At 40.1% G+C, this 15,511-nt stretch overlaps 1 protein-coding gene across 1 annotated transcript; it reads left to right on the top strand.

Annotated features, from left to right (window-relative positions):
- The first annotated feature begins 2,091 nt into the window (after positions 1 to 2,091).
- Positions 2,092 to 13,658, top strand: Psma1 (proteasome subunit alpha 1). Its single transcript, NM_011965.2, has 10 exons — positions 2,092 to 2,207; positions 3,748 to 3,792; positions 4,081 to 4,182; positions 4,293 to 4,396; positions 7,066 to 7,154; positions 7,805 to 7,875; positions 8,358 to 8,487; positions 11,008 to 11,087; positions 11,664 to 11,774; positions 13,252 to 13,658. Exons 1-10 carry the CDS (start codon positions 2,205 to 2,207, stop codon positions 13,306 to 13,308), a joined length of 792 nt encoding a protein of 263 aa, NP_036095.1. The 5' UTR covers positions 2,092 to 2,204; the 3' UTR covers positions 13,309 to 13,658.
- The last annotated feature ends 1,853 nt before the right edge of the window (positions 13,659 to 15,511 follow it).

The following is a 15,511-nucleotide window of genomic DNA, read 5'->3' as shown; positions in this document are numbered from 1 at the left end:
TTAGAAGGAATACACAATACCCATGGTGCTGCTGAAAGTATATACAAAGTGGCCTGTCAGTCACCACTGAATATAAGTTGATATTCCATCTTATAACTAACATATATTTATTGTAATTATAACTATCTTCCCTTTGACCTCACATGTTATAAATTCATCAAACACACAAAAGGTGTACACTAGAATAGTCATATTACTTTAATAACAGCAAAAACCTGCTAAGATCTCACCGATACTAGATTATTATATTTCCACATGATAGACTTCCATGCAACTACTAAAATTAATATAGGTCATTACCTACAGGCATGGTAAATTGGCTAAAACTTTTTAAGTGTATTAGTAAGAGACAGTTTAGTATAATCTTATCTTAAAACATGTATTTGTGTGAGGCACATGACTATAGAAAAGAATTGTGAAGATTTTTATAACATCTTCTAAAAGAAATCTCAAAAGTAGATGGGCTAATTTGGGTGCTTTAAACTATTTTATGTCTATGAGTATTTTCTCTGTATAGAAGTACAACATGTATCAAAAGATGGCCTAGTCGGCCATCACTGGAAAGAGAGGCCCATTGGACACGCAAACTTTATATGCCCCAGTACAGGGGAACGCCAGGGCCAAAAAGTGGGAGTGGGTGAGTAGGGGAGTGGGGGGGGGGGGGAGGGTATGGGGGCCTTTTGGGATAGCATTGGAAATGTAAATGAGGAAAATACCTAATAAAAAATATTTAAAAAAAAAAAAAGAAGTACAACATGTATGCACAAGCGTCACGGTAGCCGGAAGAGGTCCGATTCCCTAGAGTTGCAGAAGGTTGTAGACAGCACTCTGCAGTTCCACAACCATTTTTAAATGAGCATTTAATTTTCCCATTCATTCCAAATCCATTGTTCATTCAGCAATACAAATTATGTACCTAATATGTGCTAGGCACCGTGCTGGTGCTGCGAAAACAAAACAGCACTATCTATCAATTTAAAGTCAGAAATTTTTAAAAATAACAAGAGCCAGTGTTGGTGAATTTAAAGAACAAAGCAATCTAATTAACTGTTGAGAGCATATAAACGAGGGAGGGAGGGTGCAAACCCAGAGAGAGATGAGAAAAAGAAAAGCAAAAAGCATGATGGTTCAGAGGATTGCTATATTAGCTGCCAAGCTGTGAACCTGAGTTCAATCCCAGAATCCACGTGGCGCAAGGAGAGAACCACCAACTTCAAGTTGTCTTCAGACTCCCAAAAAAGGGTATGCAGGGACACAGACACACACACAAAACAAATGTAAAAACAAAAAATGTACATATATATACAGACATGAAAATATTTAGAATGTGATACTAATTACTGTGAACATAGACATTTAAATGATGTGTTACTCCGCCATCAAAGTTCAGATCCTTAAAGATCCTTACCTGACTCTGGGTACACGTTATTCAACAGAATTAGCAGTCTTGATTTCATTTGGGGATTAAACCAAAACATACTCTTTTAAAACTCGTAAGAAAACTCGCACCTTCCCCCTAGTGGCCTAATCTACCAGATACGGTATTTGGTTGTGGACAGCAGAAGATCAAGTGCCAGGACAGAAACCAGGTCCTACAATAGCAACTAATGATCATAAGTATCACGATCATGCGAGACCATGGAGCCTTTAAGGATGGGCTCTCCAAGTACTCAAGCATCTCAGGCCAGGAATATGAACACACACACACACACACACACACACACACACACTTGTTTTTTTTTTTTTTTTTTCTGCAGCCTCTTTCAGACACGCTGTTTCCCAAACCTCTCTGTGCACTGTGACAGATCTATGAGGGACCACCGCACCATCCCGAGCTAGGTGGCGACGTTCAACTGAGAGGACCGAGAGTTGGCGGGAATCTGCAATCCACTTGGGGATTAAAAAAAAAAAAAGCAAGGAAACTCTGGGCGTGACGTGAAGCCACGCCCCCCGCTTTCTCTGCGCATTGGCTTTCCCACCCCGGAGCTTCCTGCCAATCCCACGTTCTCAGCTTTCGCAGGCCCCGCCCACTTAAGGCTGGAGGGCGGGGCAGCGTTAGACGCCGATCCGTGGCTCTGGGATAGATTGCACTTCCTGCGTCGCCGCCGTCAAGACTCCGCAGGCTTCTTTGACGATCACCGAACCGTAGTTGGGGCCGTGTTCCTGTGTCCGCTGCTGGGTCAGGTTGTCGCTGCGCCGGAGCTATGGTGTGTTGAGCCCCGAGTCCTCGAAGGGTTTGGGGCTGAGGTACACTGACGTGGTCGGGGATCGGCCTCTGTTCCCTGGGGCGTGGGGCGGTGGGAGAGGGAGCTTACCTCACGGACAGTCTCCTACAGTGATTCAGCATCTGCGGCCTGGCCGGCGGGAAACGATCAGTAACCTGGGCGGCCTTTCGCTCAGCTTCTCCACCTTACGTGGGGTCCAGGCGCTCTCCCTCGCCCAGCCAGAGGCCCTCCCCTCTCAATTTACTTAGGTGGCCGATTTCAAGATGCCCTATGGTCCTTTGTCATCTGCATAGGAGGAAGGCTATAGGAATGGAGGGGTGCACCTGGCATCGCCTGCGCAGACCTGAGCCTGCAGTCAGGTCTTTAGACCAAATTCATCTTCCTTGTGGGTCTGTCTTAATCTGTCTCATTAGAATGCCGTCGGGAAAGACTCCATACAGTCACTTTGTTCTAAAAGGGGAAGTAATGGATTCAGGTTTACAGCACAGGGCCCTGAGCTGCTTCTGTGGAGTCTGCCATGCGAACTCTTGCCTTTTTTGCCATTATGAGTATTCTCCTAAGAGCCGATACACTTGCTTTAGTAATGACATTATGGCTGTAGTGGGTCTGCCACGGTAGCAATTTGTGCCCACCTCTTTACTGAGGATTTGTGTATATGTTAATTCATCCAGTGACAGGGTGCAGGTAGAGAGCTCAAAGTTAAACCAAACATAACTTTATTCATACTATAAAGATAAAAAAGGTATGTTGGAAGGTGTTATGGTACACGAGTTTAATCCCAGCACTTAGGAAGCAGAGAGGCAGAATTCTGTGAGTTTGAGGCAAGCCTAAGTCAAAGTTCCAGGACATCCATAGTGTAGAGACCGACACCAAAAAAAAAAAAAAAAAAAAAAAAAAGGAAGGAAGAAAAGAAGAAAAAAATATGTATAGTTGGTCATGATAGCAGACACCTGTAATCTGAGCACTTGGTAGGTTGAGACAGGACTTCAAGATCATTTTCCCAGGTATATAGGAAAAAGCCAGACTGGGCTTCATGAAACCTGTATCTCAAAGCTCTGCTGGAATATTGTGCTGAGAATTTTCAGAGAAAAGAAGAAACCTTCAAGCTCTGTTGGAATATTGTGCTGAGAATTTTCGGAGAAAAGAAGAAACCTTCAAAGATAGACATTTGAGTCAATGTACAGAAAAGGCCTTTGCCAGATTATTAGAGCCCTGTGTAGAGAACAGTATGAGCAAAGTGGAGGGAAAGTTGGTGTGTGCATTCTTTAGCACTTGACTACCCAAGGGGAGTGCTGTGGAGAATGGCAGGATATAGAGTTAGGGAGAACCTAGTCCATTCATCCCAACAGCTCCAGCATGGTTAAGGGACCTTGTTAAGGTAGAATTGCATTGCAAACTGAGTGCTGTAATAATGTCTCAAGAAAGCTGCACTAGGAGAGAGGCTGTAACAATTGAAACACATGTCTTAATGTTAAAATTTGAACTTTGTAATGTTCTCATTTAATCTTTCTTCCACTTTCAGTTTCGAAACCAGTATGACAATGATGTCACTGTTTGGAGCCCTCAGGTAAAAAATGTTTTATGCCATATCAATGAAGTGACTTTTCATGGCTGAAGTAGGTTCAGGGACCTATGAGATTGTAAACTGGGCTTGGTGGTACACATCTTAATCTTCATTGGTCTGCCGTTGGCTGAAGCCATAGGATCATGGAGTCAGTGGGCAATTTGAGCAGCTTAGTAGAACTCCTTAAAAGAAAAGGAAACAAAGCTTGTGAGATTATAGGCTGTGACCTTCAAGTTAGAATTAAAATTCGTTTATTGGTTTTAAAACGTGAAAAAAAATGTTTGTCTTTAGGGCAGGATTCATCAAATTGAATATGCAATGGAAGCTGTTAAGCAAGGTTCAGCAACAGTTGGTCTAAAATCAAAAACGCACGCAGTGCTGGTTGCACTGAAGGTGAGTGAAATATAACCCTGTCTTCTTCCTCAGGAACAGAACTATCAAATGTAGATTCCACTGATAAACAGTGAACCTCTGAACTAAAATACCATATTGTGTCTATTTAGAGAGCACAGTCAGAGCTTGCCGCTCACCAGAAGAAAATTCTCCATGTTGACAACCATATTGGTATCTCAATTGCGGGTCTAACTGCTGATGCCAGACTGTTATGGTATGTATGATGATGAAAAATGAAACATCCATTTTGATTCTTAATAGACTATTTTTCTAAAAAAAGAAATACCTAAATAAGATATAGGAAGTCATCTCCCAGAATATTGTAATTTTTAATTGTTTATTTTATTTGTGTGCATGTTTTGCCTGTCTGTATGTCTGTGCACTAGAGTGTGCCTGGTTTCCTCAGAAGCCAGAAGAAGACATTAGATTCCCCCAGTATTGGGGTAACAGAAGATTGTGAGGTTCTATGTGGATACTGGAATTGAAACTGGGTTCTCTGGAAGAACAGCTAAGCTATCTATCTCTCCAGTCCCCAGAATATTAAAATTTGTACTATTGTAAATACCTTAGTGGGTTTGAGTATGAAACTAAGTATTTCTATTTCTTAATTTTTATAGTGCTATTAAAATGATTTTGAAAGTCCCTTAAAGTGATACTTGCTGACATGTATATTGTCTCAAGCCCTTCATGCCTAAGAGCTGGGCACTCTTCTGTTGAAGGATGACCTAAACCATTCTAGTTTTCTTCATAATGTCAATATTTAGTATATATAAGCCGGGTAGTGGTGGCTCACGCCTTTAATTCCAACACTTGGGAAGCAGAGGCAGGTGGATTTCTGAGTTTGAGGCCAGCCTGGTCTACAGAGTGAATTCCAGGACAGCCAGGGCTACACAGAGAAACCCTGCCTCGAAAAACAAAAACAAAAACAAAAAAATATTTAGTATACATTTGTGTTCATAAAGTTCAGGAGCATATAATTGTATGCAGTTATAGATCTTGTCTGCAGAGAGCTTAAACCATATTTTATTTGTAAAACAAGGTGGGAAACAGAGCAACAGGTACATTTCCGTAGCTGTCTGAGGAGGCAGGTACTTCCTGTTGGGAAATAGCACATGAGTGAAGTGACAGGACTTTGGGGTCACACTAGTTAACTTCTCACTCATCGCTTAGTATCTGAGACTGAGCTAGTCCCCTGACATGTAAACCACTTAACACAGCTTTCAGAAAGAGGGACAGGACTGAAAGTGGCCAGTGCTAATCTCTTTAGTTCAGCATGGTTTTATTAGGAAAAAGCAAGGTAAGGGTAAGGACTAAGTTGCTGTTTGTTAACGTTTTCAAATGATTCCGCCAGTGTCTTAAGTCAGTAGCAGATCCTCTGTGCTTCTGCTCTCAGAGTGTAAAGTGTAGTCAACCTGCTGTTTAACCTAGGTGTCTGAAATAGTGTCATGCCAACATTCAGTCAGTATGAAAACTTCATCAGCAAGATGCTGTGTGTGGTTTCGGTGTTGTCTTTTCAAGTTTGATGTATGTTTTGTGCTTAAAGTACTTTTTAGCCTGGTGGTGGTGGTGGCACATGCCTTTAGTCTCAGTGCTTGGGAGGCAGAGAGGAATGGATCTCTATGCGTTCCAGGCCAGCCTGGTCTGCAGAGTGAGTTCCAGGACACCCAGGGCTACACAGAGAACTCCTGTTTCAGAAAAACAAAACAAAACAAGAAAATACATTTTAGTTAGCTACTTTTCAAGACCTTAGACCCACATGTAATTAGTGCTTGCCATGTTAAATAGTGTATACACACACACACACACACACACACACACATATATATATATATATATATATATTTTTTTTTTTTTTTTTTTTTTGGTTTTTCGAGACAGGGTTTCTCCGTATAGTCCTGGCTGTCCTGGAACTCACTTTGTAGACCAGGCTGGCCTCGAACTCAGAAATCCACCTGCTTCTGCCTCCCGAGTGCTGGGATTAAAGGCGTGCAACACCACACCCAGCAGTATAATTTTAGAAAGCCTTAAAAAATTGGCTTTAATATACTGGACAGCTTGATGTTGTCAACAGCTTGACATCTAGTCAACATTTGATGAGGGCCAGGAGGTCAAGGAGTTTACCTATCTTATTAGCGGCCTGGGGTATGGCTTCTGCACTAGAAAAACAGCCCCAAAATAAAACTTGGTCATCAGATGTGACATGATGTCTTAGGAAGCCAGTGTGGAGACAGGAGCATAGCTTTTTCTAACTGTCCCCTTCCATGGGCACCGGCTTTCCTCTCCTTGCTACTTACCTGGCTTGGATCTTGTTAGAGTTATCAGTGAGATTCAGCCGTAGTATGGCTGACATCTCCTCTAGGGTGACACTTAAGCCTGCTTTCAAGAAAAAAACAAAACTTTTTCTCTTTTTCTGGTTTGAAACCTAAAATTAAGGCATGTGATTGCTGACAATAGGAAGGACAAGAGAAGAGAAGGTACTTTTTTTGGCTTCTCCTCTAGTCTATAAAGTACTGAGTCCAGGATTTTGTACTGAGTAATAGTAAGATCATTTATTCAGTTACTAAGTTACTAAGCATTTTACATTATGAAGCTGGTTCCAAACATCTGGTCTTCTTGCTGTCACTTTGCAAATGCTTGATTGTCGGGGTGTGATGCCTTGCCTCACCCGTCATTTATTTTTAAAACTTCATATGGTCCCAGAGTTTAGTTCACACACAAAAAAAGGAATCTAAACATAGCTTACCTTTCTGATTTTTTTTATGGATGTATTCCATGAAAATGCTTGCAGGAAAGCAAAATGGAATCAAACTACTTTGTTTAAATGTTATATTGTATTTATTCTCTGTAATCCGAACTGATTAATTTTTTTGTTTTCTTTTTTAGCAACTTTATGCGCCAGGAGTGTTTGGATTCCAGATTTGTGTTTGACAGACCACTTCCTGTGTCTCGTCTTGTGTCTCTAATTGGAAGCAGTATCCTTTATGTTGGCATTTCTAAATGTAAACTGTAAAGTTTGGGTTACCTAGTGTTTGCTTAGTTACTTGGAAAGTGATAGTATAAACATAAATCAGATTGTAAAGGTTTGAAGAACTGGATTACTCTTTCACTAGCCTTTATAAACAGTTGATATTTCCAAAATACAATAGCTCAATTTAAGGAAACAATTCAGTTATTTTTAGACAATAAAGTTTCTGAATGGTTTTGGTTAGCCGCTCCCCCCCCCCCCCCCCCCAGTTCTTGCCCCTCATATTCAAAATAAGTTCCTTTATAGGAAGAGATTACTTTGTTAGTGTTCATTATTGGCTTTGGTGAAAATTCAAACTTTGTATATTAGGCCAAAGGCATACTCTTCTGTTACTTTCTTGTAGAAAATTATGAAACAATCAAGCTAGAAGTCCCCAGGTGTGGTAGTACCTTTAGTCCCAGCGCTTGGGAGATAACCAGGTGGATCTCTGAGTTCAAGGCCAGCCTGATCTACATAGTGAGTTCCAGGACAGCCAGGGCTACAATGAGACATGAGACCCTGTCTCAAAAACCAAAAAAAAAAAAAAAAAGAAGAAGAAGAAGCTAGAAGTTTTTTTAATTTATTACATGTTGAAACAGGCTCCTTAACTAGCTTCAGAAACCCAGATCCCAACACAGCGATATGGCCGGAGGCCGTATGGTGTTGGGCTGCTCATTGCTGGTTATGATGTAAGTTCTTGTATTATCTACTTTACTGCTTCTGTGACAGAGTACCTTACACAAACCACCTGGGGAAGAAGGGTTTATTCTGATGTAGGGTTGAGGAGCCGAGAGCGTGCTGTGATGGGGAACCTGAGGTGGCCGGCCAGTCATGCTGCATTGCAGTTAGAATGCAGGAGAGATGAGCACTGATGTTCAGCTTGTTTGCTCCTGTAGGTAATCCAGGACAGAGCCTATAAGATGGTGCTAGTCAATGTCAGACTGAGTTTTCCCTGTTCATTTAAATGTGTCTGGAGCCGGGCATGGGCTTGCATGCTTTTAATCTCAGTACTAGGGAGTCAGATGCAATTGGATCTCTGACTTCAGATTTATTAAAATAATAACCTTCACACTTATCACAGTTATATCCTAACAATGGTTTAGCCTAGAAATTTTATGATTTCTAGTCAATTGAAAGTAAAGAATTATATAATCTGTTTTTCTGTTTATAGGATATGGGCCCTCATATTTTCCAAACCTGTCCATCTGCTAACTATTTTGACTGCAGAGCTATGTCTATTGGAGCCCGTTCTCAATCAGCTCGTACTTACCTGGAGAGACATATGTCTGAATTTATGGAGTGTAAGTGTAGTTTGGCTTACTTTATTTTGTTTTGCCTCTTCTAGTCTATATAGTTAGCAAATCTACCCTAAGTGAGGAAAACTAATAGTCTTTAGTTTTTTAAAAATCTTAAGGTCATAAAGTGTCTATTGTTTTATTTAATTCTAGCTACTAAGAGAACTTTATCAAAATATAAATATGTTTGCCGGGCGTGGTAGCGCACACCTTTAATCCCAGCACTTGGGAGGCAGAGGCAGGCAGATTTCTGAGTTCAAGGCCAGCCTCGTCTACAAAGTGAGTTCCAGGACAGCCAGGGCTATACAGAGAAACCCTGTCTCGAAAAACAAAAAACAAAAACAACAACAAAAATAAATATGTCTCCAACCTTGAAAAGTCTTGACATTTAGTCTGAAGTAGGCCCCAGTCAGGGTTGAAACCCATTATACTAGTTGTTATTTGTAAATTCTGTTTACAACTTAATTGTTTGTAAGTCTGTTTCTACTTTAGGACACATAGAATTTCTGCATTAAGTGGCCCATAAGCAGTATAACTGTGGGAAAAGAGGGTGAAGGGTGTAAGATGATGAAGTGGTTTTCAAGCGCTTTGCTTTGCATTAGAAGAAGGGTTAATAGCAGGGCTTTTGTTTTGTTTTGGTTTTTTTCTCAAGATTTTTTTTGTCTTGGTTTCATAAATTTTCCTGTGGCAGTATAGTATTTTTTGAAGGAAATAGGAGTTCCCAAGATCACCCACATATTGGGAGATTTTTGAGAACTCAGCTTGCTGTCATATCCTAGCCAAGACTTAACGTGTGTGGCATAAGGGTCCTAGCTTGGTCACAGAAGGAAACAGGAACCTGCAGGCTTCCCTGTGCTCCTACCCTTCTCCTGAGTGTCAGGGCAGCTGAGTGATGCTTCTGTCTAAGGAGCTTTGCTAGAGAGTCGTTCCAACCTGGCGGGTACTTAGGGAATAGTTCAGTGTTGTAATATAGATGACACTGCCTTATGATGGCTTAGCTCAGGATGTCTTGACTTTATAATATGCAAAAACAACATGCACTGCAAAGGAAATGAAGTCCTGAATTTAGATTTTTATCTCCTCCTGGGTTAGCCACTTCGTTAAGATCCTCTATCTAATGCAGGGCAGCAGCAGTGAGTCATGAGCCTAAGCCAGCCACACAGTCACATACGCTACGCTGCAACATTTGGTAGGCAAGGTGTGTTGTATGCACATTTTACTTAACATTGGCCATTTACTGTGGGTACTCCCATTGTAAGTTAGGCAACATCTGGACATAGACTTTTGTTACATTTACTTAAGTCTTTCAGTGGTATTTTGTAATTTTTACTTTATAAGTCTTGTGTTTCTTTTGTTTAACTTATTCATACTTTATTCTTTTCATATTGTTTTAAGCGTTTTCTCAATATCATTTGCAGATTGCTTATAAGAACTTGATATTTACATATTGATTGCATGTCTTGAAACCCTAAGAACACTTCATTAATTCCAATCTAGTGGATTCCTTAGATCTGAGATTATATCACTAGGTCACATCATTTGCAGTAGAGGTGGTTTTACTTACTTCCTAGTCTTAATGTGTGCTGTTTCTTTCTTGCTTCCCAGATAGGTGCATTTTGTTTTTATTGAATGCCTTGGCTAGAACTGTCAGTATAGTGATGAGTGGAAGTGATGAGGGCATTTGTCCTTATTTTATTCCTGAGACTGAGGGAAAGCGTTCAGTCATTCTCTTAGGTATGATGTGAGCTGTGAGATGAGTAAGTGTTTTTATTAGGTAGGAGTTGGGAGTTTATCACGTGCTTGTTATAGCTGACTCAAATGGTCGTACCTTTTTTCCTCTTAGTCTATTAATGTATTGTGTTACATCAGTTGGCTTTTCAAATGTTAACCATGTCTACATTCCTGAGAAAAAATACAGTTGGTTATTATGTATAATCTTTTCTCCTTTGTTGTTGGGTTCTGGTGGTGGTGGTAGAAATGGTGGTAGTAATTTTATTTTGGTTAAGATGAGGTCCCATTGTGTAATTGGGATTGACCTAGAATTCTCTATGTAGCTCAAACTACTCATAATCTCCACCCCAGCCCCATACCCTCCCAAGTGCTAAGGTAATAGATATGCACCACTTATTTGGGTGTCTTTATTCATAGGGAAGATTGGTCTGTAATTGTCTGTAATGACTTTGATATCAGGTAATACTGACCACAAAGAATTGAAGGCTCATTATTTATGAATATAAAAACCTGAATTCTACAAAACACATTCTATAAAATTGAAATGTCATTTGTGACCAGGACTTTTATTTAATCTAGTGAAAGACAGATCATATTTATTACTAAAAAGCATCAAGTAGTCATTGATGTTGGTTGATATTAGATTAGATTAGATGCTAACATTACACTTTTGGCTGTTTTATTCTATATAATATGTCATTCAAGCCACAATTAAAGACTACAGACTTGATAATTAAAAGAAGCCTTATTATGATGGTGAAATTAAGAAATTATTTTGTAATTTATTGCATACAGGCAATTTGGATGAACTGGTTAAACATGGTCTGCGTGCCTTAAGAGAAACACTCCCTGCAGAGCAGGACCTGACCACAAAGGTAACTCAAGGTCCCAATTGTAGGTATAGTTTAATCCTCAGTCACAAGGGATAAAACAGCATGTCCTTAAGTCATTTTAATTGCTTTGTTCGTTATTTCCTTTCTAGTCACCAAATTCTCTGGTTTTGAAATGTCATGTTTAAATTGGGGTGGGAGGTTATACAGCAATAAAATGTCTGCAGTTTTTATTTTGTTTTGTCTACAGTAGGTATTCGTACCTTTATCAGATATTTACATTAGATTCCTAACAGTCTCAGAAGTGCAGTTATGAAGAAGCAATGAAAATAATTTCCTGGTTGGGGGTCACAACAGCGTGAGGAGCTGTATTAAAGTATTAGGAAGATGAAAACCACTGGTTGAGGGGAGACTTCATTACTAATGACATGGACCTTTGAGATTTCTCATAATAACCGACAGTGAATATTGGATCTGTAATTGAAAGAGCCATGGTTTCCTGCCTCTTTTCACTCCTACCTATAGGTTTTAAAACTTTGAACTTAATTGCTATATAATTTTTTCTACTTTGTGCCCAGCGTTTTATTATCCATATGTTAATTTCCCCCCCACCCCCATCAGAATGTTTCCATTGGAATCGTTGGTAAAGACTTGGAATTTACAATCTACGATGATGATGATGTATCTCCATTCCTGGATGGTCTTGAAGAAAGACCACAGAGAAAAGCACAGGTATGTTCCATGTTACGCATCATAACATGAGGTTTCAGCTTTACTGTAAACTGCTGTTCCTATCACAACCATGTAAATTCTGGCTTTTGTCTTTCATTATTGAGGTAGGTCCATAATTGAAATAACAATTAAGAAAGCACTGACTCAAGTAAAATATTTTTATAGTAGTGATCTCCAGAAACACAAAGAGGAAGAAGGGTTTGGTTCTCTATCACTGCATAACTAAGGTCACCCCAGAATTTACAGATTTAGATCACATTTCTTAGAGTTCTGTTGTTGACTGAGGCATGGATGGTAGACTGCTGCTCTTACTTGGGACCTCACAAATGCTGCCATCTGACTGAAGCAGGGGCAGAGCAACCAAGACGACTTCATTCCTTACCTACCCACTCACTAGCAATCTCAGTGACCCAGGTAGAAGGCTGTGAGGCCGCAGACTGCTAGAATGACTAGGCTTCGGTCTACAAAAGGCCCCTTCTACAAAGTGGCAGGTCAGAACTTCCAAAACCTGAAAAGTGAAGGTTGCCAGCCATTCTTGAGGCTAGAACTCAGGACTGATTCAACTTCAGTTTAGCACATTTTTAGGTTAAAGAGAATGAGAGGACCAGCCTGGATTCTTCTGAGAAAAGTCCAGAAGAGAATACATGTTGGAAGCTAACATTGGACACTAAGTTAGCTATCCATAAATGGTGACAAAAAAGCACTAAGAAATATTGATCTCAGACAAAACACAACCTGAAAATAAAAGTGGTTAAGTCTAGGGTTATGAATCTTTCCTGACAATATGCGTTTGATTTTTTTCCCCTCAATCCTGTTAACCTCTAAGCAGGTAGAATTACAGACATTCACTCTACATACAGCTCAAGTTTGCTGCTAATGGATGTGGATTTTATGGTTGTGGAACATAAAGAGTGGTACAGGAATTCTTTTCTACAGATTATAAGATCATGCTACAATCCTAGCACAATGACCGGCATTCTCCAAAAAGGGGGTGGTGGTGGTAGAGTTTTTTCCAGCTTGAGTTTTTAAGTTTATCTTAAATTGGCAAAGATACTATTGGTACTGTTTGGGAGAACGAGATTTGCATTTTAGATGTTAGCAAGAACTAGCATTTAGAAAGAATGCTTGGAGTTCCACATAGCTGCTGTAACTTTTTTCTATTTGTTGGTTGAACAGAAGGAAGTCTAAAAGGTGCTGGCTGTGTTCTAAACACAGCAGTGAAACATAAGAAAGGCTTAACTCTTAAGGAAGACAAATGATAAACAGTGGAATTGTCTTTAAGTTGACAGAACTGAAATTACATATATATATATAATTTTTTAAAGTTTTATTCAAAAGTTTAACAGGCTTTTGTACTAAAATCAAGTATCTGCAAAATCTTATAATCCTCTTACTGATATTTTTATATTATAATACTTGTGATTTAATGGTGTATATTAAGTGCTCACTTTACATCTTCAATTCTTCTTTTTTAAAGCCTTCACAGGCTGCTGAGGAACCTGCAGAAAAAGCCGATGAACCAATGGAACATTAAGTGATAAAGGTTACAAGGACATAAGAATGCAGGGACATACACTGGCGACAATAATCTGTATTTTAAACCAACAGCTGCAGTGTATTGGGTGGTATGTTTTAGAAATCAGTCCAGATGTAAGTTTTCTCTAAGCAACTTCACAGAAACCATATAATGGGGTGCATTTTCTTTGAAAGGGTATACATAATCATTTTCTAGGAAGTATAGGTATCTATACCAATGTTTTTATATGAAGAAAATAAGTGTCTTTGCAGTTTTAAAGACAACTGTGAAATAAAATTGTTTCACCACCTATTGTGTCAAGTTTTTGTTTTTAAGTAGTTTCAACTGTACATGGAAGCTAATATTACAATGGTCACTTACTATATCTCTCAGATTATATTGTTTTGGCATTTTTTAGTGATATAGAAAAATGCCTCTTAACAATAAAACTTTAAGCAACTTAATTTGCTTATGTAGACTGGCTATATTGCAAATTCATGCAGAAGGTCTCAGAATACAAATTCCCCAATACATACCTGGGATTTATTCTGAAGATGACAAGCCAGGCTTGGCAGTGCCAGCCTTAATCCCAGCAGTTCTGTGCTGAGGCAGGAGAATCAGGAGTTCTAGACCATGCTCTGCTTCCGATGATGTTTGAAGCCAGCCCAGGAACATGAGACCTTGTGTAACTAGTAAAAAGTCAACCCTTCCAAACAGAGTGGTGCTACAGAGCTGGAGCTGTATCTGAAGTTGTAGTCTGCTTATTCACTGCTCACGCTTAGGTTCAGTTACCCTACTACTCTTCTTCCCACACCTAAGCATATTATTAAAATGAGCAGTTATAGCAACAATTATGACCCTGGCCTATGAAAAACTTGTCAAAATTAAGAGAAGAGACATCTTAATCTCAAACCTTTTTACCCTACCCCAAGTCTAGAGGTTGCCTTCTGTTCTCATGAGCCATGTATTTGGGTATAGCAAAAACAGTTCTTAAGCCATGAAAAAGGAAATTAAAGGAAGTCCTTTTTAGAGTCAAATTTTTTACTGTGTTAAAGCATGGAGGAATTTTTCCCAGTGTAACACCCAGTTCTAGAGAACAGATCTTTCTTTATGGATGGTAACCCAGATTTTAGACATAATTCTCCTAATCAGCTGCTTTTGGTTTTAGGCAATTTATTTAGCCCTATTTTAAAGAAGCTCTTTCCCCTTCCGGTCAGAGCCAGCACCAGGGCACCTTGGGCGTGGAGTTGGCAGACATCCCCAAGGTCCCTAGAGGACAGCTTCTGAGACCCCATTTTGTGCTCCAGACATCCTGCCAGAGGAGAGGTGTCCGCCCTGCCCGGGAGGGCTTTGCTAGAGCACCTGGGGGAGCCATCTTGGTTCCCAGATCCCTCCGAGACTAGTCTGCAGGTGAGAGTGTGGACTACAGAAGCTAACAGCTTCTGTGACAGGCCTAGGCAACACAGCTTCTGGGACAGGTCCTGTTTCAGGCCTTCATCTTCTGCCAGGAGGGAGGTCCGAAATCCAGATATCTGTGTACCTTCCCTGTAAGAGGAGAGCTTGCCTTCAGAGAGTGCTCTAACCACTGAAACTCAGAGGAGAGAGCTAGTCTCCCAGGTCTGCTGATAGAGGCTAACAAAATCACGAGAGGAACAATCTCTAACCAGAGACAACTATAACAACTAACTCCAGAGATTGCCAGATGGCGAAAGGCAAATGTAAGAATCTTACTAACAGAAACCAAGACCACACACCATCAATAAAATGCAGCGCTCCCACCTCGCCCAGTCCTGGGCACCCCAACACTCCCAAAAAGCTAGACCCGGATTAAAAGCATATCTCATAATGATGGTAGAGGACATCGAGAAAGACTTTAATAACTCACTTAAAGAAATACAGGAGAACAGTGCTAAACAGGTAGAAGACCTTAAAGAGGAAGCACAAAAATCCCTTAAAGAATTGCAGGAAAAAACAACCAATCAGGTGATAGAATTGAATAAAACCACCCAGGACCTAAAAAGGGAAGTAGACACAATAAAGAAAACCCAAAGTGAGGCAACGCTGATGATAGAAGCCCTAGGAAAGAAATCTGGAACCATAGATGTGAGCATCAGCAACAGAATACAAGAGATGGAAGAGAGAATCTCAGGTGCAGAAGATTCCATAGAGAACATCAGCACAACAATCAAAAAAATACAAAATGCAAAAAGATCCTAACTCA

Source organism: Mus musculus, chromosome 7 (assembly GCF_000001635.26).
Source record: "Mus musculus strain C57BL/6J chromosome 7, GRCm38.p6 C57BL/6J".
Taxonomy (NCBI): Eukaryota; Metazoa; Chordata; class Mammalia; order Rodentia; family Muridae; genus Mus; species Mus musculus.
Note: the sequence above shows the minus strand (reverse complement) of the source record. Positions and strands in the feature narration are given on the sequence as shown.

What these genes read in the sequence shown, in the direction of transcription:
- Psma1 (NM_011965.2), top strand. An exon ending in TGTGTCTCTAATTGGAAGCA is followed by an intron (nt 7,155 to 7,804) that starts GTATCCTTTATG and finishes AACTAGCTTCAG; the next exon opens with AAACCCAGATCCCAACACAG. An exon ending in TGCTCATTGCTGGTTATGAT is followed by an intron (nt 7,876 to 8,357) that starts GTAAGTTCTTGT and finishes TTCTGTTTATAG; the next exon opens with GATATGGGCCCTCATATTTT.